At 43.4% G+C, this 24,351-nt stretch overlaps 1 protein-coding gene across 2 annotated transcripts in view; it reads left to right on the forward strand.

The window, feature by feature from the left end:
• Window positions 1–242: 242 nt before the first annotated feature.
• LOC116515685 (vascular endothelial growth factor receptor kdr-like) overlaps window positions 243–24,351 on the forward strand; it is a 210,198-nt gene continuing 186,089 nt past the window's right edge. For both annotated transcript variants that reach the window (XM_032227845.1, XM_032227846.1), the window contains exon 1: window positions 243–740. In XM_032227845.1, coding sequence (XP_032083736.1) covers window positions 686–740 — 55 coding nt within the window. In that variant the 5' untranslated portion in view covers window positions 243–685. The remainder of the gene's footprint in view (window positions 741–24,351) is intronic.

Genomic DNA, 24,351 nt, shown 5'->3' on the forward strand with positions numbered 1-24,351 from the left:
GAGTTGGGGAGGGGTTGTGGGGGGGAGGGGGTTCCTCTCTCTGCTGACGTCTCGCCTTCCTCCTCTGTTTCCCCTCTCGAGGTTCCCAAGAGCGGCTCCGACATCCCAGAAAAAGCCCCCGCCGCCGCCTGGGAGGGGGCACGAGGGAAATGACGGTCCCCGGTCTGCCTTGGACCAGCCCCGGACCTTGGAAGGCCCCGCAGACCCCGCTCTCCTCTGCCCGCCTTGCGACGACGCCGCTTCCCCCCCCCCCGCCCGCCCCGCTTAAAACCCCGATCCTGAGACTTTCGGGAGTTGCTGAGAAGTTGGCGCAGCGACTGCGGCCCTTCTTGCTTCCGACCTCCCTGCTTCCACATTCCCGTCCCGAGCCGCTCCGGGTGTGGGCTGCCTTCTGCCCCAGGAACACCTGCTAGCCGGGAGGAGCCCGGGACCACGCGAAGATCGGGAGCCCCGCCGCTTCTGCCAATCGCCGAGTCCCCGGCTTCCCTTCTTGGAGGGATCGCAGACGACTCAGAAGGAAGGACCGAGTCTACTTTGGCAGCATCGGGAAGAAAAGAGAGGAGCCCCTTCTTCAGCCAGCTCCCAGAGGGTCATCTTCTACCCCAGCAGGCGAGGTTGCCACCTTTGCAGTTTGTCCGGTGCCCAAGAGGGCGGCCTGGGCTGGGCATCATCTGCTGCCAAGAACATGACTGCCAAGTTGGTGATTTCCATGACTGTTTGCTTAATGCTGGCGCTTCAAGGTGAGTGTGCGCAAATGATCTTGCAAATTGCCTGGAGCCTTCCAGATTTTTGGCCAAAGTGGACAGGAGTTCCCAGGGCCCTTTGCTGCAGTGTGGAAAGGCTCTAGTTTTTCCCTGCCTGCCATCACCTGAGTTGCTCAGCATCCTTTTGGGTGGGAATGTCATTCCGAAGCAAAGGAAAGTCTTCCAAAGGAGCCAGGCCAACTCTGTCCTGGCAGGAGCGGAGAATGAAGAAGCTGTGGAATTCAGGAACTTTTGTAGTGCTCAGCTTGCAAAAACTCATCAGCCACACTTGGTGCCTTGCTGAAGGCGCTTTCCTAAAGCGTGGCCTCTATTTTCCAGCTCCGGCTGTTAGCTTGACTTAAAGGGTGCCCAGGAATCAAACTATATACCAAGGATGACCAACCTTGGCAACTTTAAGACTTGTGGACTTCCAACTCCTAGAATTCCCAGTCAGCATGGATGGCTGGGGAATTCTGAGAGTTGAAGTCCACAAGTCTTAAAGGTTAGTCATGCTTGGTATATGCCATCAGTGAGATTACTAGATAAAACTAGAGACCAACTAGTTGGTATATTTGTCTTTCCTTACTGTTGCTCGTGCTTTTGTGAATCCAGAGTTTTTGGATTTGTTCACAAATGCCTGAATAATCTACTTGTAGAGCATCCCTTTGCCCAAAGAAGGGACCAAGGTAATCCTTGGCATATTTGTTTAAGCATAAAAATAGAGAACGGGTAAAGGAAAGATGTTTATTTTCCCTTACTAATTCTCACTCAATCTGACTAAAAGGCATTTTGCTTTCCAAGTTTTTCTGAAAGGAGGATAGAATTTCGGAGGAAACCAAAATGTATGGTGTATGGTCATTTTGACAGTTATTTAGGAGAATTGGGAACATATCCCAAGGCTGGTGGCCTTCTTCTACTTCCCTTAAATCTCAAGAGAAGATTTCAGAAAGGAATTTGCCACTCAAGAATTTTGTTCTTGGGAACTTCTAGATCTCCTGACTAAACGCGGAGAAATTCATCCACCCAAATTCTCTTCTCACAAGTCTTGTTAGGGCCTGGTTTTATCTGGAACTTTGGAGAGACATTTGTCAATGAGAAGAGTCCATTCTCATAGGACAATGAAAGCTATAGAAGATAGCTTTCACATGTGGATAGCTGAGGAATCAAGGCTCAAAGTCCACCTTGTGGCATCTGCTATTCCCTGATGCTGAAACTCTGCCTATAAGTTTGAAAATTGTGCCATCTGCAAATACGAAGTTGAAGGACCTAGATTTGACTTGATAGAAGACCAATCCAGGGAACCTAAAAATTTGAAAGGGGTTGTAAATTGATATCTTGCCTGAGATGAATTCTACGCTTGATATAGTGAAGTTTTATATCTAATGTTCTGCAAAAGAAAGTAAGGATTCTTAGTTTGGTTGTTTTGTTGCACCCCAAACCTTTTTGTTTTTTTACTTTCCAAAAAAGATACTATCTATTGCTGATCACCTGGACTTCCTCTTTTCAGCTCATATGATTTTTTTTTTGTATGCTATCCCTATTCCTTCCATTGGTTCCTGAAGAGGGTTGCATTACTGGGTTGACTGTCACAGTCTACTGTTTAAAAAATATACGCCACTCAAACAGAATGATTAATCCCAAAATTGAAGTTGGAATTTCTTGTCTTTTTAAAATCATAACTGCCTTGTTGTCCAGACTATTTGACACCTTGTCCTAATATTGTGCCTCTCTGGAGGCACCACCTGCTGTATAACTTCTTAGGCCAGCTATGGAGAGGCCCCTCCTGCTCTCTGTTCCTTTCAGCTGGAAATTTGGACCTTTTGCAGATCAAGCACACTGGCCCATATTCTCTCTCTAGTCCTAATTTGCATCGCCAGGTTGGGGATTATGTTATGTCATGCTACGTTATGTTATGCTATTTTAAAATGGTTTGATGTAGTGGTTAAAGAATCGGGCTGGGAACCAGGAGATGATGAGTTCTAGTCCTGCTGTAGTGATGAAAGCCATCTGAATAACTGGGGCAATCACACTCTCTCTCAATCCAATTCACTTTACAGGATTATTGTTGTTGTAGGGTGAGAAAGGAACATTAGGTTAGAGGGAGGGAGAGAAAATGAGATGGACCTTGTCAAGACACAGAAGAATCCATGTTAATATGCCATTTGAATTTTTCCCATTCATATATACTGGGGGTAAAATCCCCCCCCCCCCCGATTGTTAGGTGTTTCTGTAAGGCTTGGCACAAAAGTCAAGCTGGTGCCCCACAACTGTATTTTCAAAGTCCATCTGTTTTTCATATCTTCCCTCATCACCATGCTGGCCACCCTCTTTCTTCTTCTTGTGGATCTGCCCTAAATCCTGGCCACCACTTTGCAGTGCAGATCAGCTTTGTCAACATTCAGCTATTGAAACAACCCATTTCCTAAATTTGCACAATCCATCAGAACTTAAATGGAATACGTGAAAAACAGCTGAACCAAGGCGAGATCTCAATAATATGTTGTGCGCATGGGACAACCAGGTTCTTCAGTGGAAGATGGTGGGCCATGATATGGCAGTGGGAGCAAATATACTGTTAATGACCCATAGCTGATTTCATGATAAAGCATTAACATGCAATGGTTACCAACCAGAACATGCAAATGAACTTCTCTGGAAAGCTGCTTTAAAGCCAGGAAGGGAATAGGTCTCTGGAGGTTAATCTGGGATGGCTCTTTCAGATATGGAAGCTGCTGGGTATGAATGTTCTCCATATATGTCTAGAATCGTTCATAAGGTTGTTGGAAAAGGATTTTCTAGTTAAATGTCTTTTCAAAGGACGATATTTCTCAAGCTGGAAATTGTTGTGTCCACACATCTTAAAATTGCCGAGCTTGATAAATATTGCTGAAGGGGAAACTTCTCTGGTTGATGATCTCCTGGCAGAACTTCTGCACATCAAAAACGTGGACTAAACCACAACCATACTACATTTAAGCGAGGTGGTGATGGTCTGCCTAACTGATTGCGTCTCGGTCTGTAGCCATGCATGCTGCCCATTAAGCCAGAAAGTTTGGGGAACCCAGAGCAGAAAAGCTGCTTCCCTTGCCTGGGATGAGTGAGGGTTTGGCGAATCCTCCAGCCTAGAGTTCAACTGCTTCAGAGTTCAGTTCGGTTTCCTTCGGAGACAGAAGTATTTCAAAAATGCTGTCAACTTAATTGGGTGGGATTTTTTTCTAGGGATGGTTCCAATTATCATTCCCCCCCCCTCCGTTTTTTGATGCCAAGGGGAATAGAACAGGCCATCTACAGGTCAATGCCTGAAGATTCCACTAGATGGCAATTCCTCCTAAAAACATTTTTCCAGATGTTTCGTTGGAGAGAGTTGGAGGGGAAACTCCAAGAAGACCAGCCTCTGCTCCATCAGGCTGTGGTTTTGTTCACCATGAAAGCTGCAAGAGAAAGCTCAGATCTATTTGCTTCCCAGCCCCTGATCAGATCAGATCACAAGCACTGGTTTTTTTGTTTTTTGTTTTTTTGTTTCTTCTAAGGAATTTTGGTTGCTGTGCTCTGATTCTAAATAAATAAATACATAATAAATAAATAAATAAATAAATAACCTATTTATTTATTTGTCTATTTGTTTATCTATTAGCTCAAGGCAATGAACACACATAATACAGGTAGTCCTCAATGTATGATCACAATTGAGCCCAAAATTTATGTTAAATTTGTTTACAATATTTCTCGTCACAGTTGTTAAGTGAATCACTGCAGTTTTTAAATTAGTAACAACATGGTTGTTAAGTTAACCTGGTTTCCCTATGGACTTTGCTTGTCAGAAGGTCACAAAAGGGGATCACATGACTCTGGCACACTACAACCGTCATAAATGTGAGTCAGATGTCAAGCATCTGAATGCAAATCATGACTGGGGATTCTGCAACAGTCGTAAGTGTGAAAAATGGTGATAAGTCACTTTTTTCAGTGTTGTAACTTTGAATGGTCACTAAATGAACTGTTGTTCCTCCTGTTTTCCTCATAAAAACAACCCTTTGAAATAAGTGGGGCTTATCTTAATGCCGGCTGGCGGCCCCTCGGGGGAGGGCCTTCTCTGTAGCTGCGCTGGCCCTGTGGAACGATCTACCCTTGGAGATCCGGACCCTTACCACTCTCCCGGCCTTCCGAAAAGCCACCAAAACCTGGCTGTTCCAGCAGGCCTGGGGCTGTTGATTAATGTCCAGCCCCACCTAGACAGCATGGATGGTGTGTAATTTTAATAACTGTATTTTTTTTTAAAAAAATTCTTAAATGTTTTTTATCTTGTTTCTGTAAGCCGCCCAGAGTCCTACGGGATTGGGCGGCATACAAATTTTATTAAATTTCAAATTTATAAGTTGAGAGTGAATGGCCCAAAGTCACCTAGCCAGCTTTCACACCTAAGGCAGAACTAGAACTCACCGTCTCCTGGTGATTGACCCAAAGTCAGCTAGATGGTTTTCATGTCTAAGGCGGGACTAGAACTCACCTCCTCCTAGCATTTTAACCACTAGATGAAACTGACTGGTAGTTAGCTTTAGCAATGCTTGCCTGAGCAAACTAGCTTGGAACCACAGTTATTTATTTTTCCCGAAGTGAGGTGGTGTAGGGAACTGAGCCAAAAATAATAATTGCCCCAGTCAATACAAAAGTAATCCATCATCGGTAACCAGAAGCAGTGGAAGAACGTTGTTTATATAAAGATGGTTTGTGGGATGCAGCTCATCAGAGAAAAATGATTTTGCCAATGGTTTGATCTGCTGCGCTGTAATTAAATGGTTTCCTTGAAAACAGATTCTTTAGTCACAGCGTGAATATTTTATGCCTTGCAACCATCATTGTGTCTGCACATCGCAGTTGTCAGTTGTGATGGTCATAAACCAATTTTGGTCAACAAAGCCAATTTTATGAGCTTAAGTGGACCAATCCTTCGCCAATGGTGGATTAAGGCTCACTGGTGCCCTAAGCACTGACAAATCTTGGTGCCCCTCCTCCAAATCTTCCTTGTTTTTTTCTATTTCTTTCTCAACTTTGTGGTGCCCCCTTTGTGTCTGGTGCCCTAAGCACATGCTTAGTCTGCTTAATGGTTAATACACCACTGTCCTTTGCTATGGGTGCAGTTTTGCCAAAAACTGGAAATAATTGCCACTTTTTGGCAAAACTGTCATAAAAGACAATTAGATTATTGCAGTGTGGTAAATAGGTATTCCAATTCTGGAAATGTTGTGAATATTATGAATATTCTGGATAGAAACCTGTCAAAAATAGTTTAATTGCTTTCCCACATTGCAAAGGATTGCACCCGATTAGTGTTTCTCCAGCTTGGCAATTTTAAGATCTATGGACTTCAACTCCCAGAATTCCCTAGCCACCAATGCACAGGGACAGAGATGAAAAACATGCAATGGGCCCATGGCACTTACCAAGTGGGCCACGGAAAAGCAAAGTGCATTATACCACAAATGCTGTCTTGTGGGCCTCAGAAAACACACCAGTTATCATTTCATATCCATATCTAGTAAGGGACCATTTTGGCCTAGTGGTTAAGCCACCAGGCGAGAAACAAAGAGACTGTGAGCTCTAGTCCTGCCTTAGCCATGAACACTGGCTGGGTGACTTTGGGCCAATCACAAGGAGACTGTGAGTTCTAGTCCTGCCTTAGGCACAAAAGCTGGTTGGGTGACTTGGCCCAATCACCAGGTGGTGGTGAGTTCTAGTGCTGCCTTAGGCAGGAAAGCCAGCTGTGTGACCTTGGACTAGTCACTCTCTCTCAGCCCAGCCTACCTGACAGGGTTGTTGTTGTCGTCCAAGGTGGATATTTTCACCATCTTGAGTTACTTACAAAAATAATAAATAGATACAATAAGATAAACCAATCAATAAATGGGACCTGGATGGGGAGAGGACACAGGAGAAAAATGAAATGAAACCTGCTCAGACTAATGTGCTTTGCAATGCTTTGTACAACCCTATTGTATTCTCATTGCTTATTTATTCCTCTGCTAAGCAAACAGAGAATAAAAACAATTTGCCAGTTCAGATTATGATCGGCAAATGCCACTGCACATCACCACATATTGACCGAGAAGCTTTGCTGAAAGAGGAGGCTGCACCAACCAGAACAGGATCAGGCAGTGGCAGAATGAATCATCTGGAGATAGTTTCACATGGGACGAGAGCTCCAATTCGGCTTTTCCTTTTTTTACCACAAAAAGGCAAGATGTCAAAGTCAAGTCAGACAGGCTGGATGATTGAAAGCCTATAAGATATTTTTATCCCTGCTCTTAGTCAAAAGGCACACACAGTAACATACGTATAATCTGTGAAACCAAGGCAGGTTTACAGTGTGAAGCGCATGACATGAAACAAAGAAGGAACGGAGGGAGGAAAAACAAACAAATGGAGGTGCCAGTTGTTAAAGTTAAATAGGCAGCTGGAAAACTACGTTCAGTGAAAGGAGGACCCCAACAGAGCTGGTTGTATCAAGTTATTGGAGATAAAATCAGCGTTTCTTTCAGAAATATTTATTAAAGAGCTTTTTATAGGCATGGGATTCTAGGAAGAATTCTATAATATTTGCATTTGTGGTGTTGTTGTGCAGGAGGCCTAATTTTGAAATTCAGTACTGAGAGAGAAATTTGTGATGTCGATAGCTGAGATTCAGAGAATTTCCTTAATCTGCACTTAGTTTTTTGGTGTAGGCTGAACTCCTGAGGTTTGGAATTATGAAAAGGGAGTGTTTTCAAATTCACTGTCAGCCTGGGAAATTTAAGAGGTGGCTCTGGACCTGCTCTGGATTGCTGCTGCAGGGAAAAATATTGAGTTAGATCTAGTCACTCTCTCTTTGTGGTCCTTCAGAAGATGTAGGTTAGAAGTTATTGGTGGGTAGATGGATGGGACTGGATCAGTGGTGGGTTTCAAAATTTTTTGGAACCTCTTCTGTAGGTGTGGCCTGCTTTCCGGGTCCACTGGTGGAACCGCTTCTAACCGGTTCGGTAGATTTGACGAACCGGTTCTACCGAATAGGTGCAAACTGGTAGGAACCCACCTCTGGACTGGATTGGATATATGAAATTTCACTCCCCATCACCACCTTGCTCCCCCCAAATCATCCTAATTCTGTTTGGTTGTTTGCTTCTCCTGAATGTTTTCTTTTAACCTATTTTTCATTTTCCTGTGTTAGGGATATTCTTTCAGGTAAAGATTTAATGATCTCTGTGGCATGGTTAACTAAGCATTGTTTACTTATTAAGTAAAGCTGAATGGAGTTGCAAAGAAAATGCAAAGAATATGTAATTCACATTCTGTTTTCATGGTAATGAGGAAGATGGCGATGATGATGCAAAATGAGTCAGGGGGACCCATGGAAGGATAAAAGAACTCAAGATGGTGACCCTCAATGCCCGTGTTTTGAACAGAACTAGACCTGAATGCCCATTGACATGAGATTGGGAAGAGACAAAAAGCATTTCCACCAAATAATACAAAGTCAAAAGCTCCTTGCATCTAATCCAAGCATTCTCCAAGCTCTTGTGGAAGATTCATAAAGTTTTTAGCTTTACACTGATCTAAAGCAGCTGGCAGATCTTGACTGAGTTTTATCTGGATTTAGGTGTAAAGCAGAGTTAGGATCCATCTGGGGATTCCATCTTGGGAGAACCCAATGGCAGACCTCTGTATTGTTGCCAAGAAAAGTTCTTGAATGTGCCCATTCACTATCAGTTAAGTTCAACTTGAAAATCTTGATTGAACTTGACCAAACTTTGAAAAAACACCCCAAGAAAAGACAATAGCAACTCACTTCTACAGGGTCGCTTAGAAAACTCCATGGAGATGATGCCAAGTCACCAGCATTGCGTTTGACTCAATTGTTTTAATTTTACTAGATGAGACATTTTTGTAAGAGTTCATGTAGTCCATATGAGAATTGTAGAGACATCCAAAACTGCTTCACTGAAGACATTTCCAAATGGGTTGAGCAGCACAATGTCACTTCCCCAGGCTGCAGTCTTGAGTCCAATATCCTTTCAAAACTTCAGTGTTTAATGTGAGAGAAACATGGAGGGGTTAATCATCTGAATTGTCCTGGATTAAATGAGTGTTATTTTAACAAAGTTTAAGGGTCATAAAACAGGACAGATTTTATGTTTGTCTTGTCCCATGTTCCTTTTGAGAGTACAATTGCTAACGGATCAGTCCAAGCCTCGGGGGAAGGGCTTGGAATGGCCCTCAGTGTGGAGTGGGGTGGAAATCATGCACATTGTTCAAAACAATGGGAAGTGGGAAGTCAAAATGGTGGTTGGCTCAGAATTTCTTATTTTTTCGTGCAGTGGATACAGCCCGTTTCTTCCTCCACAAAACTTTATGCAATTCAATTGTACGTTTTTTTTTTTTAATTCCTCTGCTGCCTCTCATACTAGGCCAAACAACACCCAATTCCTTGATAGAACAAAAGGGATGTGAAAAGGACTTGTGTAGCTAAAGCCGCAAAGCTTTCAGTTTTGCAAATGAGGCTTTATAATTTTCCAAGCATTTGTTAAGGTGAAAGAAAACAAGAGGATTGAAGCTCTTTGCTGATAATGAAACTGTCCCAAGTTCCTTTTCCTTTTTTTGGGCGGGGGGAATGGATAAAGCATGTGGCCCCAAAGATTTTGCAGAAATCTGGAGTCAGCTGCCATATGTAAAGGAAATGTATGGGCTTCACTTCTATTTTCGGATCCTGTGCTTTGTCTTTTCTGTTTCCCTGTAAGTTTCCTTAGATTTTCCTGTGTTTTTCTTAAGTGTGGGAACAACTTTGCCAAGGAAGTGGGGAGCAGGATTTGCAGGATAACGGGAATTGTTCTAGATTGAAAGGTCAAGGAAATTTTATCCAGGACTACCTGTTGAGTTTATTTGGTCTCAAACGACTAAGGGATCCCTTGCATTTGTAGTCTGCATTTGGACCTTTTTTGAGCGGGGGTGGGAATGTTGTTGCTTAAAATAATTTGTTTTCTTGAGTGGAGAAAGAAAAGAAACAGATTTAAAACCAACAACAAACAATGCTGGGATTAAAAAAGCATTTTCAGTTAAGAGCCATCACTCAGTTTTGCTTGAAATCCTCTCTTTCCTTGATTATAAGAGTTGCTTTATGTGTTTTTCGTTAGTCAATTTGTTTATTGGGAGACCCGTAGCCCTTTTTACTCACAAAGAAAATGTGCTCCAGGGAGGTTATGCAAATGACAACAACAGTCAAACCACCCAAGTAAAGATAAATCCCTTTATAAATTTGCAAAAAGCCACAAATTAGAGATGGCATGAAAACATTAATAAATTGCATACACACAATCACCCTCCCCCAACATAATGCCTTCCAGTTGTGCAGGATTGGTGATTACAAAATTCTCATTGGCCAGAGGGACTGGCAGTTTTGGGGTGGGGGACTCATTTCTGGACAGAATCAGGTTGGGGAAGGCTGCCTGAGATAAGTTGAAAGCTCATCAAAAAGAAGAACCTTTAAGTCAAGCCAGACTTTTGGTAAAAGTAAATATAAATGAACTTCCCACCGTGGATTTCCCAACCTGGATTCCACAGGAGAAAAGGATTCTTCTCCAAAGTACAATCCATATTATTTGGATTCCTACTCAGTCTCTGTTCAGAATTGTATGTAGTAACCTTCTGGATGTTGGACTTTAACTCTCAGATGTCATAGTCATGGTCATACTCACGGAGAATGCTGGAAACGGAAACCTATATTTTTGGAGGTCACTTGGATCAAGAAAGGTTGGTCTTATACTGGTGGTCTTTGCTCTAGAATTTCAAGTGTGTCCCTTCCGTTTGTTTGGAAGTGCCAAGAATGATACCTGGACCTTCCTTATACCGAATGTATGAGAGTGACATCCCTTCCCCATGAGACAAACCCATTAGGCAGATTCTCAACTGTTGTACAGAGAAAATAATTTGTTGTCATCAGGTATAGAGATGTTGTCATCATGGAAGGGATATGTGAAAATCTTCCAATCTGGGGAGAGACATTCTTGGGTTCCTCTTTCTGTCACTCTGAAGCCTCCCGGATATCCCACATTTTCCAACTTGACTTTGTCTTTCTTGGCCTTGACTTTCTCTTGGGATTTAATGGAAGTGGAGAAAAGTAGGGAGGGTTTCTGGCAGGTGCAGTGAACAGAATTACCACAGAGAGACCTCATCCCTAAATCAGTGCAAGAACATTATGTCCTTCCCATGAGGATTTCACCAAAATTCTTCTCCTTTGAAATAATCTTTGGAAGCAAATATCCCTTTCGTGCAAGTAAATGAGAACAGAAGCAGGAATATTCATTTGGTCCAAATTAGAATCATCTTCTCAAGCCCAGCTTTCAGTTGGCCTCTTGTCTTCGAGTCCTGTTGCTTCATTAAGTTTGACAAATGGAAGGCTGGGAATATTTGAAGGTTGCAATGGACTTATTCCTATCCATTCCCTCTATGGGGAGTGCAGGACCCAATCCAAAATGACCTGAAATGGACCTTATGAATGATCTAATTCAGTGTTTCTCAACCTCTGGAATTTTAAGAAGGGGGAACTTCAACTCCCAGAATTTCCCAACCAGCAACCCTGGCTGGGGAATTCTGGGAGTTGAAGTCCACTCATCTTACAAACTGCTGGCAGCCAGTGATTAGCAGAAGTCGCCTGCAGTAATGCATTCTAACCACTGCGCCACTGCGGCTCCTTGGAATAGGGGTAACATAATAGCAGTGTTCCAATTTTGAGGGTCTGCCACAAAGAAGAGGGAGTCAACCTATACTTCAAAGCACCAGAAGGCAAGACAAGAAACAGTGGATAGAAACTAATCAAGGAGAGAATAAGGTGACCAGACGTCCCGATTTTGGCGGGACAGTCACGATTTTGCACAATTTGTCGACCGGACCCGGAGGTAAGCCTGCCCCGCCCCCAGCCCTGTATACCCGTGCCGGCTGGTATTTTGTCCCTTCTGTCTCCCCGTTGCTCAGAAAAGCAACTTCAGGAAGGTCCTTTGCTAGCAGGCAGGTTCTAGGACGCCTGCCGCCACCAAAGGACCTTCCTAGAGTTGCTTTTCTGAGCAACGGGGAGACAGAAGGGACGCAATCTCCTTTTATTCTCCCTCTGCCTCATTCACTTGTTCGGGCAGCAGAGAACGAAAGAAAATTGCATAGTCGAGGACAAAGGAGCCTGCAGCCTCCTTCATTCAAATGTTCAGGCAGCGGAGATGGGGGGGGCTTTCTCGCATGCCTTCTTTCTCTGAAGCCACGCCGGATTCAGCAAAATGGGCAGCGCGTGCCCTTGGGATTGTGCAACAGCCGAAGAACAGGAGGTAAGAATTCGGGTGCTGCACAAGCCCACAGGCACGCCCTACCCTCTTCTCTCTGATAGCCGCCTGGTTAAAAAGGAGGAGGCAGCTCCACTGGTCTGGAGCCCATCCAAAAAGATGAGGAACGCAAGGGGGATCCCTCCCCCTACAGATGGGCTCTGGACCAGCGGAGCCTCCTCCTCCTTTTTAATCAGGCGGCTATCAGAGAGAAGAGGGCAGTGCATGCCCGTGGGCTTATGCAGCAGCTGAAGACCGCCTGGTTAAAAAGATCACCTGGTTAAAAAGGAGGAAGGGGAGGCTCCGCTAGTCTGGAGCCCATCCGTAGGGGCAGGGATCCCCCTCGCATTCCTTGTTTTCCTCGATGTGCTCCTCCTTTTTAACCAGGCGGCTATCAGAGAGAGGAGGGGAGAACGGCCTTAATCATGTTGAACTGCCCAGTCAAAAAACCATTTCCTTCTGTAGAAAAAAAAAGCGGGGGGGAATTCCAGAGACAGACTGAAAGAGGGAGTCCTCAGCCAGGACACCCTTTGCTCTGCCACAGCAACCTTTTCAAGCAGGATCAGACTAGTTTGAAAGCCTCGCCTTCTACTTCGGCAAGGAAATTCCCTGCCGCCCAGGCTCTGTCCCGCAGAAAAAATCCCCTTCGCCAAAGCTCGAGAGGCAAACGCTGCCTCCGCCTGCCAGAATCTCTGGAGAGAACTTTGCAACTAGTTGAGGAGCGACGAGCAGCGGACTTGAGCGTTTGCACGCATTCAGCCAAGGTCCTGCTGAGCCCCACTACGACTCAATGGATTTTGCGATGGATGTGCACCCCCGGGAGGTGTTGAAGAAGGACAGGCAGCTCAGCCTGATCCAGGACAGCAGGCGCGACAGCGGCTTACAGACAGAGACAGAGAGACACACACAAACACACAGAATGAGAAACACACACACACACACACAGGGAGGGAGGAGAGACAGAGAAAGAGACAGAGAGACAGACACACAGAGAGAATGACAGAGAGAGAGAGAGAGAGACAGAGGGAGGGAGGGAGAGAGAGGCAAAGAGCCACACAGAGAGTGAGAGACAAACAGATACAGAGAGAGAGAGAGAGAAGCTGAAGGAGTATTTATGCACAGAAGGGGGATTTAAAAAACTTCGGAGTGAATCCAGGAAGAGGTAAGAGATGGAGGACTGGCTTTTCGCTCCAATTTCTGAGCCCCCAGCTGTTAGTGATGGAGGAGGAGGAGGACGAAGGAAGGGGTTGCATTTTGTCAGGCTGACAGCTCATTCTGTGGTGTTTTTTAAAAGTCCTGTTTTTTTTTTAAGCACAAAAAGAAAAATCTGCAAAAAGTCACGGGGAGCCCCTGGGATTGTTCCTCGCAAAGCATCATGGTTGCAGAGAATGCAAATGAAGGTGCTTATCTCCCCGCCTGGCTCCGTGTCCTTGTAGTCAAATTGGAGTCACACTGAGTCCCATTCAGAGGGCGGAGGGACACTGTGCTTTTTTGTTTTGTTTTACCTATGTTCTCACAACTATGCAAAGGTGGGTTTTGTGCTACAAGGATCTTTCTTTCTTTCTTTCCCTGTCTGCAGTTCCGATTGCAGTCATCCTTTGCTTCGGATTAAAGCACCGTTTCTCATTCCTTGCAAAACTGGGGAAACGGCAGGGCTGCCTCCCTCCCCCCTTTCCTTGCAGCACCCTCGGTTGCAAAATGTTCCCCTGATTTGGTTTATAAGCTCGCAGCAATGCGATCCAACAAATAGGAAAGTTTTAATAAGATCTTCTGACTTTATTTGGTCTCTGCTGCCCCCCCACCCCCAATCCCGTTAGCCCTTGGGTTTTGTTCCCTCCCAAGGAGAGAGTGGGAAGGAGAGGAAGGAAGGAGGGAGGGGGGGGGAAGGAAAAGAATAGAAGATGGAAGGAGAAAAGATGGAAGGAAGGAGAAAGAATAGAAGGAAGAAGGAGGAAGGAGAAGGAGGAAGATGGAAGAAGAAAGGAAGGGAGAAAACGAAGAGAGGGAGAAAAGAGGGAAGGAGGTAGGAAGAGAAGGGGAAGAGCAGAAAGACAAAGAGGATGAAGTTGATAGACGAGGAAGGAGGAAGGAAGGAAGAAAGAAAAAGGGAGGGAGAGAGGAAAGAAGAAAAGATGGAACTAGAAAGGAAAGAAGGGAGGGAGGGAGGAAAGGGGAAGATGGGAAGAGCAGAAAGACAGAGAAGGTAGATAGGCAAAAGAAAGGAAGCTGAAAGAATGGAAGGAGGAAGGAAGAAAAAAGGAGGAAGGGAGTGAGTGTGGAAAGAAGAGAGGATGGAAGGAGAAAGGAAGGAAGAGAGGGAAAGAGCAGAAGACGGATAAGGTGAAGGTAATAAGCAAGAGGAATGAAGAAAGGAAGAAGTGAGGTGTCTCGAGAAGGGGGAAAACGTTTAGTGACTAAAGTTACAATGGCATTGAAAAAAGTGACTGATGACCATTTTTCACACTTAGCGACCGTTGCAGCATCCTCATGGTCATGTGATCAAAATTTTGTTTGGCAACAGATTCGTATTCATGATGGTTTCAGTGTCCTGGGGTCATTAATCGCCTTTTGTGAGCTTTTGACAAAATATAAAATTTTTAATCAAGCCTCCCCCCAGGTCAATGGTGTCCCTCTTTACCAATCTGAAAATCTGGTCAACTTAGGAGAGAAGCAACCTGGAATAAAAGAGAAACTTCATAACAGGGAGAGCAATTAATTAGTGTAACAGCTTGCCTTCAGTAGTTGTGGGTGCTCCATCACTGGAGGTTTTTAAGAAGAGACTGGACAGCCGCTTTTCTGAAATGGTATAGGGGTTGGACTAGAAGATCTCCAAGGACCCTCCCAACTCTATGCCATTCTATTCCATTCCACTCCAGTGCACTTCATTCCATTCTGGATCTAATGATGTTGCCTAGACTAAGTTATAATTGTGCACTGAAACTTTCAGCATTGAGATTCAGTAAGTGAAAGAACCAGCTGTGATCTTGTTTTTGCTCAAGTATGAGAAGGATAATGCTTATCTTTCAGACTGATGAGGAGGAACTAACCATGTCAATATGGAAGAGACAGTCATCACTTACCACCTATCTCACATTTTTTAACCGGTTAAAAGAAATACATAAACCTGAACAACTATCCCAGGAACATTTCAAATGAAACGTTGGCTCGCAAACTGGAGAGGTTTGCAGGTTGTGGAATTATTTCAGAGCAGAGAATATTTGTCAGCCAACAAACCTTTAATTATATGCCCACAGAGCAATAAACGGATCTCAGGCAGATTTATTTCTGTGTGAATCTGCATAGAAGCTGATTGAAAGAATTAAATAGGCAACTGCTTGGCCCCAGGCCGAAGCATGTGCCAAATATATAAAAGGGAATGTGATAATTTGGTGGCATTAGCTGCCAGGCCACATTTTTCTAGCACAGGGCTCTTCAAACTTGATAACTTTAAGACTCGTGGATTTCAACTCTCAGAATTCCCTAGCCAGCATGAACAGCAGATTTGATTTCCTTTAGGATTGACTGATTTGATGTCCTTGCTGTCCAAGGGACTCTTAAGAGTCTTCTCAAACATCACAGTTTGAAAGCATTAATGTTTCAGTGTTCATCCTTCCTTATGATCCAACCGTGCCTGCTCAGAAATACCTTGTTGTGTTTAACAGGGCTTCCTTTCAGCAGAGTGGATACAAAGTTGGATCCTTTTCTTAGAGATTTCTTTCCAGGAGGAGAACTTGTAGGTTTCAGTCCGATTCCTATGGTTGATCTCTCTCAACTACAACGAAGGCAAGCATTATAGCAATCTCAGGAGTCATGAAGTTGTGGACCAAAATGCCCTTTAACCAAAAGATTGGCTTCTGAAAGCTGTCTCATTTGCGAGTCAAGGACGGAGACCATAGTCATAACTTTATCTGCCGACAGAATCTGTAATGAATCCCTGTTTCCTTCCCAGCCCTTTTAACAGCCAGATCATTACTTGGGTCACTAGAGTTTGAAGAATGGCTCTTGATCTCCAAGGTCCAGCTCAATTGAAGGGCACCAGATTGGGGAAGAGTGATGCTCATACACAGTGCCCACAATTCAATACTATCGTATCTGGCTGCATAAATCCAGGTGACTCTTAAATGGCACAAAACGTTTTCTGAATTCCATGCTACCATCTCAAGGTCTGTGTCCTATCAATTCAGATAGGGTGGGCATGCTCCTAACCCCTTCCCCTAAATATTGCCATCTTAATGAGAGCTAGGAAATATATATTGTCTTTGGCAGCCCTACCCTATAGAACCCTCTGCCTCCTGAAGCTCAGAAGGTTTCCACCCTTGTAGCCTTCTGTAAGCACAGTGTGCAGAGTGTGCAGATTCTGTAAACACAGTGTGCAGTGTGCAGATGTGCTTGTAGCTTCTTTGGCTGGCCAAGCATATTGGGTGAACCAACCACTGAAGTTTGTATTAATGGATTTTATTAACCTAACTTTGTTAACAGAACAAAATAATACTGTAGAGTTAGACGGGACCTTGGGGATCTTCTAGTCCAACTCCCTGCTCAAGCAGGAAACCCTATACCATTCCAGACAAATGGTTGTCCAATCTTCTTAAAAACCTCAAGTATTGGAGCACCCACAACTTCTGAAGGCAAGCGATTCCACTGGTTTATTGTTCTCACAGTCAGGAAATTTCTCCCTAGTTCTAGGCTGCTTCTCCTTGATTAGTTTCCATTCATTGCTTCTTGTCCTGCCTTCAGGTACTTTGGAGAATAGGTTAACGCTCTCTTCCTTATGGCAGCCCCTTAAATACTGGAGCACTGCTATCATATCAACCCTAGTCCTTCTTTTCTTTTAGCTAGACATATTCAAACCCTGCAACCGTTCCTCATATGTTTCAGCCTTCAGTTCCCTAATGATCTTTGTTTCTTTTCTCTGCACTCTTTCTAGAGTCTTAATATCTTTTTATATCTTGGTGACCAAAACTGAATGCAATATTCCAAGTGTGGTCTTAACAAAGCATTATAAAGTAGTATTAACACTTCACATTAAGCCAGGTGGCCTTGAGCTACATGGATTTCAACTCCCAGAATTATCCAACCAAACATGGCCACATCTCTGAATTCTGGTATTTGCAATCTTTGCATTCAGAAAGTGTCCAGTTCATTTATGATGATTTAATTGTAAGGTGTTGTAGGAAATGAATCCTCCTAAACAAAGCATAACTTCATGCAGTCCATGAATCTATTGTAGTGTGTGTCTTCTACCTAAAATTTGGGTTGTAATCAGAGCTAGAATACGGTTACTGAAAACAAAGGGACTTATAAGGTGTACATAAACATGGAGCTTTGCATCCATTGATTACCTCTTTACAATACTTTATTTATTTATTTATTAAATTTATTTATTTATTAAATTTATAGGCCGCCCAATCCCGGAGGACTCCGGGCGGCTTACAAAGAAAGAAGAAAAAGAAAAGCAAAATAAAAGAATAGTTTAAAATTCACAACACGCATACATTCTTATCGGGGCTGGACCTTGACAATAAGGTCAATAGCCCCAGGCCTGCCGGAACAGCCAGGTTTTAACAGCTTTCCTGAAGGCCATGAGAATGGGTAAGGTCCGGACCTCTGGGGGTAGCCGATTCCACAGGGTCGGAGCAGCCACCGAGAAGGCGCTCCTCCGGGGGCCCGCCAGCCAACACTGTCCGGCTGATGGAATCCGAAGGAGGCCCACCCTGTGGGATCTTATCGGCCGTTGGGAGGTGTGTGGCAGTAGGCGGTCTCGCAGATACCCTGGTCCTAAACCATGTAGGGCTTTAAAGGTAATAACCAACACCTTGAATTGCGTCCGAAGACCAATTGGCAGCCAGTGCAGCTTGCGGAGGACAGGTGGTGATATGGGTGTATCTCGGTACACCCAATATCGCTCGCGCGGCTACATTCTGGACTAGCTGTAGTCTCCGAACGCTTTTCAAGGGTAGCCCCATGTAGAGCGCATTGCAATAATCCAGCCTTGAGGTGACAAGGGCATGAGTGACCATTTGAAGTGCCCCCCGGTCCAAGTAGGGCCGCAATTGGTGTACCAGGCGAACCTGGGCAAAGGCCCCCTTGGTCACAGCCGACAGATGGTGTTCCAGTGTCAGCTGTGAATCCAGGAGGACCCCCAAATTGCAGGCCCTCTCTGAGGGGTGTAAGTTTTCACCCCCCAGGATCAAGGATGGACTGTCTGAACTGTCCTTCGGGGGCAACATCCAAAGCCACTCAAATCCAGTCTTATCGGGATTGAGTACCAATTTGTTCATCCCCATCCAGATCCTGACAGCTTCCAGGCATCGTCACATCACGTTCGCAGAGATTGTTCCATTCTCCACCTACTATTTTCCTACTACATCCTGCCCTTTTACAGGAAAAATAATATTTCCAAATCTGAATTTCCCATTATTTTCAACTAGGTTAATGCTCAGAGGTGTGGAAGGAGGAAAGTTGGAAGTCGTTTCTTAATTGATTAAACAATAAATTTTATTTGTATACTGCTGAATTCATATAGATTTCCAGTGGTTTATTAAATGGATAAAACAAAACCCATCAATTGTTAGAACATCCACATCGAGTACATTTAAATTGAAAACTTCTTTGTGAATAAGAGTTATAAAGCTGAGAAGTATATATAACAAAATTATAAGAAAGCCAAATGCAAACCTAAAATAGCATAAACAATGAAACGTATTGAGATAAGTCAAAGTAAAGTAAAAATGCCAGTGATAGATTATTTATCAAACACTTATTTGGAGAGTCTGTTTTCAGAGGTTTTGGACATGTTAGAAGGAACACGGGGAGTCTGAATTCTAAGGGAACTTATTTTACCAAATCACAGCAGCAACTTGAAAATAGCAGCTCTTGTCCTTCGTTCCTCTTCACAAAAGTAAAGATTTCTTTTGAGGGTCTCTTCAAAGGCTGCTTTCTCATTGTGGATATTTCAGGAAGGAGAAGATATCGTTAAAAGAAGAAGAAAAAGGATCTTCAGATGCAACACATACGTGAAACTGGGTGGATTGTTTTTTCCCTTCCCCAGTGGAGTTTCTGAATTACTTTGCCTCTTATATTTTGCATGCAAAACAGTACTTCCGGAACGTGGGCATAGCCATTGGCTTCAAGGCATCTCATAATAACCCGCGCTTGTGGTACTTGTGGAAAATAACCAAGGAAGCAGAACACAGGCAGAGAAAGGCAGTATGATGGCATCACAGTACCATGATGGGCACCCATTGCTGCTTGTGGCCATAGTGAGACAAAAGATGTTCCTAGTCAAAAGCTTTGAAGGGTTGATCACAAAATGTCCCTTCCATTTCCATATGTGAAGAACGTTTTCATCTTGGTTTACCACATCCCTTCTGTGGATTCAGTAGTCACCAGAAGTTCTGCAATATAAATAAGGACTTCTGCAAAGGCTGTTCTTGCTTATTTTTTAAAACAATAATCAGGCATTCAGGTATACTGATTAGCCTCAATGTGTTCCAAGTTCTGGCACGATGTACACCATTTCAACTGCCAGAATTCCCCACCCAGCATGGCTGACTGGGGCATTCTGGGAGTTGAAGTCCACAAGTGTCAAAGTTGCCAAGTTTGGAGACCTCTGATCTATGTTTAGTTAATGAGCGAAGATAAACTTCTTTTTGTATTCTCTCACATTAACTATCTGATCGTGGAGCCCTTTCCCTCTACTGAAACCTGTCTGTTCATCTGGAATCTCTGTATTCACACTTGGATCAATTTCTTTTATCAATCAAAATAGAGGTCGAAAGGACCCTGGAGGTCTTCTACTCCAACCTCCTATATCATTTCAGACACTTGGCTATCCAGTGTCTTTTTCAAAACCTCCACTCACAACTTCTGAAGGCAAGCCGTTCCACTGGTTAATTGTTCTCGCCCTTAGGAAGTTTCTCCCTAATTCCAGGTTGCTTCTCTCCTTGATTAGTTTTCATCCATTATGTTTTTCTTGGGTGGGGGATTGATGCAATGCTTGATTAAAAATGTACACCCTGTTTCATCTCATTTATTTGATACAATGTGTTTACACCAAATCTTTCTGATGTCTGGTCCACAAAATCTTGTTTCATGTTTGTTGACATAGAACTGTGAACACCTTCACTGCCTCTTCTCCTGAATAATAGAATAACAGAGTTGGAAGAGACCTTGGAGGTCTTCTAGTCCAACTCCCTGCTCGAATAGGAAACTCTATACCACTTCAGACAAATGGCTGTCCAGTCTCTTCTTGAAAGCCTCCAGTTATGGGGCATCCACCACTTCTGAAGGCAAGCTGTTCCACTAATTAATTGTTCTCACTGTCAGGAAATTTCTCCTTAGTTCTATGTTGCTTCTCTCCTTGATTAGTTTCCACCCATTGTTTCCTGTCCTGTCTTCTGGTGCTTTGGATATTAGGTTGACCTCCTCTCCTTTGTGGCAGCCCCTGAGATATTGGAAGACTGTTGTCATGTCACCCCTAGTCCTTCTTTTCACTAGACTAGACATACCCAATTCCTGCAACTGTTCTTCATATGTTTTAGCCTCCAGGCTGCTATCATTGTATTTGCTTTTCTCTGCGCTCTTTCCAAAGTCTCAACATCTTTTTAATATTGTGGCAACCAAATTTGGATGCCGTATTCCAGGTGTGGTCTTACTAAGGCTTTGTATTAACACTTCACGGGATCTTGATTCTATTCCTCTGTTAATGCAACCTAGGATTGTTTTGGGCACACTGCTGGCTCATATTTAGATGATCATCTACTTGGACTCCTAGATCCCTCTGTCAGTTCCTGCCTCTTTACAGAATGAAATTAAGATTTCACCTGATCCTATTGCTTTCCTATCTCTATTCCTGAATACAATGTAGTCTCCATTGGCAAATTTTTGTCTTTCTGTAATTTCATTTATAAATGGTGGTTAATCTTTCTATATTCCTTTCATCACTTACGCCTCTTTTCCTTTATTATTTTTAACCATGGAAAAGACCTAGTTTAGCTCTAAACTTTCCTGTGATTTCTCTGACCCTCTTTTTAAAAAGTCTCTTGTTTTCCTTTTCTTGCTGACATCTTCATTTTGAAGAAATGTTCTGTGTCCTTTTTTCTTTATGTTAAAAGTCTGGCCTTGGTCATACTTCAGTCATAGCAAAACACTGGTTGTCCAAAGCTTTCATCCTCCATCTCTCCCTCCACATCTCATCATAGCTTCTTTTGAAAGTCATGTAGAGTTTTTCCTCGTGCTGGGCCAGTTCTCAGACTGAATCACAAATTGCCCAAACCCCAGCACAGTCTTGTAGGTTGTGGGCCTTGCCAGTATAGTTGCCTCGTTTTCCAGAATCTCACTTGGAAATGGAGATGGAGACTAAGCAGCTGTTTTCATTAAGAACTACGATATAAATAGTCCTTGACTTACGCCCACAACTGAGCCCAAAATTTATGCTGTTAAGCAAGATATTTGTTAAGTGAGTTTTGTCCCATTTTATGATTGCTCTTGCCGAAGTTGTTAAGTGAACCCCTGCAGTTGTTAAATTAGTTACACAGTTGTGTACTGAATCTGACTTCCCCACTGATTTTACTTGTCAGAAGGACACAAATGGTGAGCACAAAACCTCAGGACTACAACCATCATAAATACATGCTAGTTGGGTTAGGGCTGGACTAAATGACCTACTCCTTTCAACTCTGTTAATCTATTAATCTGTAATCTACTTGCCAAGCATTCAGATTTTGATCACATGACCATGGGGATGCTGCAACAGTTGAAAGTGTGAAAAGTGGTCACAAGTCACTTTTTCAGTGCTGTTGTAACTTTGAACAGTCACTAAACGAATGGCTTTAAGTTGAGGACTACCTGAAATTTATTAGTTCATGTGTTTTGCTTATTAGTTTGTGTATTGAAGGTAGTTTTCAAAAACTACAGCAATGATTCCTGATTTGAGAATACAAAATATCAGATGTCTGCTGCTGATTTCTGCCATTTATTGACCATCCTGATTTGGGGATGGCCACACTAGTGAATCTTGCTTGGACTTGAAAATGACCCAGGTTCAGGCATGGTGAGTGTTTTGATGGAACACAACCAGAGAATAGGAATCTGAAGGCCAGAATGGAAACGTCCCAACCCAAAGGAGGAATTTGCCTTGACAGATCATTTTGTAGTTCTATATTTGCCAGCCCTTCAAGATGGACCAATGAAGAAATAAAAGTTATGAATATTACTTTTATTATGAGGTTACAGTTACAAGATCTGAAAGTGCTTCTCCCTCCCTTCTTTTATCTTCCTGAGATCTACGGAGGGTCCAGTCTGAGGCGCTTTCTCAGGTCCAGACCCCGATACCTTTTATCTCATTATTCTCTTGTTACTCAAGTTATACTATCTGTCCATTACACCCTTGCTGTCACTAACTCTCTCCAGACAGTTTGTGAAGCAAAGGGCAGCTATGTCTGGTTATTTGGTCCTCTCACCTGAGCACGTAGCAAAGGTTGGGCTCAAGAACATAGAATAATAGAGTTGGAAGGGACATTGGAGGTCTTCTAGTGCTACTCCCTGCCCATGGCAGGAGATCCTATAGCAATCCAAACTTTCTTTGGACTTGATGGGATGGATAAATTGATTATTGAAAGAAGAACAGAACAGAAGAGAAGAACGGAGTTGGAAGGGACCTTGGAGGCCTTCTAATCCAACCCCCTGCTCAAGCAAGAGACTGTATACAACTCTGGACAAATGGCTGACCAATTTCTTCTTGAAAACCTCCAGTGGTGGAGCAGTTACAACCTCTGGAGACAAGGCTTTCTGCTGGTTAATTGTTCTCACCATCAGGAAATTTCTTCTTAGTTCTAAGTTGGATATTTCCAACTAGAGATCGGCCAGTCAACGATCTGCTTCCACTCAGGGCTCTTCTTCAAAGTCCAGTTGAAGCCCTGCCTGGAGCTCCTTCAGCCAAGAGAAAACTCTATCAGCCTCTCATTTGCCAGAAGTCCCTGTCTTGCTAAAAAAAAATGCCAATGTCCTTATTTACAGCATTGATCATATATTAAGAAAGTGATTCCCCTGGGGTTTTTTTTCTCTCCCTTCCTTTCAAGCATTACCAGCTGGGAAAGGTTTAGTTACTGTTATTTGGATTGATATTCTTTCTTTCCTTCTGAAGCTCAGGGCCATATTGATCATTCTTCTTCCTCGTTCCATTTCATTGAGGAAGAATGTCGTTCTCAGGTAGGTGAGGCTGAGAGAGACACGGGTGGCTTCAAAGTCACTGGAGGAGTTTCCATTATTGGGAAGGGGAGGGGTGGAGAATGAGCCTAGAATCTGATCTCCCTTCTGCTTCTCCAGTATCTTCATTAGAGAATTTGGAAGGGTGGTTTGGCTGACTATAATTTGATTTCAGCCAATAGCCAGGCTCCTTTGAGTCGGAATGGGGCAACTCACCATGGCCAACTCACCATGGAACAACTTGTTGTGGGACAATTCAACAATTCAATTATTTACAATAATTAAAACATTGTTTTAATGCTTGTCATTCTCTTTCATTTGGCATCCTCTCTTTAATGTTCTATTCCACCATTTCTTCACTATTCATGTAACTCCTGTCTCGGAGCAAGTTGGCCATAGCGAGATGGCCGTGCTGAATTGTCCCATACCCCTTTTGGGACATGGGGTTAGACCTGTTCCAGAAGACGGCTAAGCCTGTGTTCCTAAGCGGCCCAGAGAAGAACTTATCCTGGTACGGCTAAAATCAGCCTCGGGCTGGGGATCAAATGATGGCAACATCATAAGGGAAAAAATAGATTAGCAGACCATACAGGTAGTCCTCAACTTATGACCACAATTGAGCCCAACATTTCTGTTGCTAAGCGAGTTGCTTGTTAAGTGGATTTTGCTTCATTTTACAATCTTTCTTGATACAGTTGTTAAGTGAATCATTGCAGTTGTTAAGTTAGTAACATGGTTGTTAAGTGAATGTGGCTTCCCGTTGACTTTACTTGTCAAAGGGAGATCATATGATCCTGGGACATTGCAACCGTCATAAATACATGCCAGTTGCCAATTGTCTGGATTTTGATCAGGTGACCACAAGGATGCTGCAGTGGTAAGAAGTGTGAAAAATGGCCATAAGTCATTTTTTTCAATGCCGTTGAAACTTTGAGAGGTCCTAGGTGCTCTCTGAGCTTGCTTGGAGTGATGTTTGCTGTCAGTTTATCTTCTGGTGACAACTCACATAACCTGACAGCAAACTGCATTCCTTACTACCGGTAGCACTATTGATGTTACCTTGTTTC

The sequence above is a fragment of the Thamnophis elegans genome, chromosome 12 (assembly GCF_009769535.1).
Source record: "Thamnophis elegans isolate rThaEle1 chromosome 12, rThaEle1.pri, whole genome shotgun sequence".
Classification (NCBI taxonomy): Eukaryota; Metazoa; Chordata; class Lepidosauria; order Squamata; family Colubridae; genus Thamnophis; species Thamnophis elegans.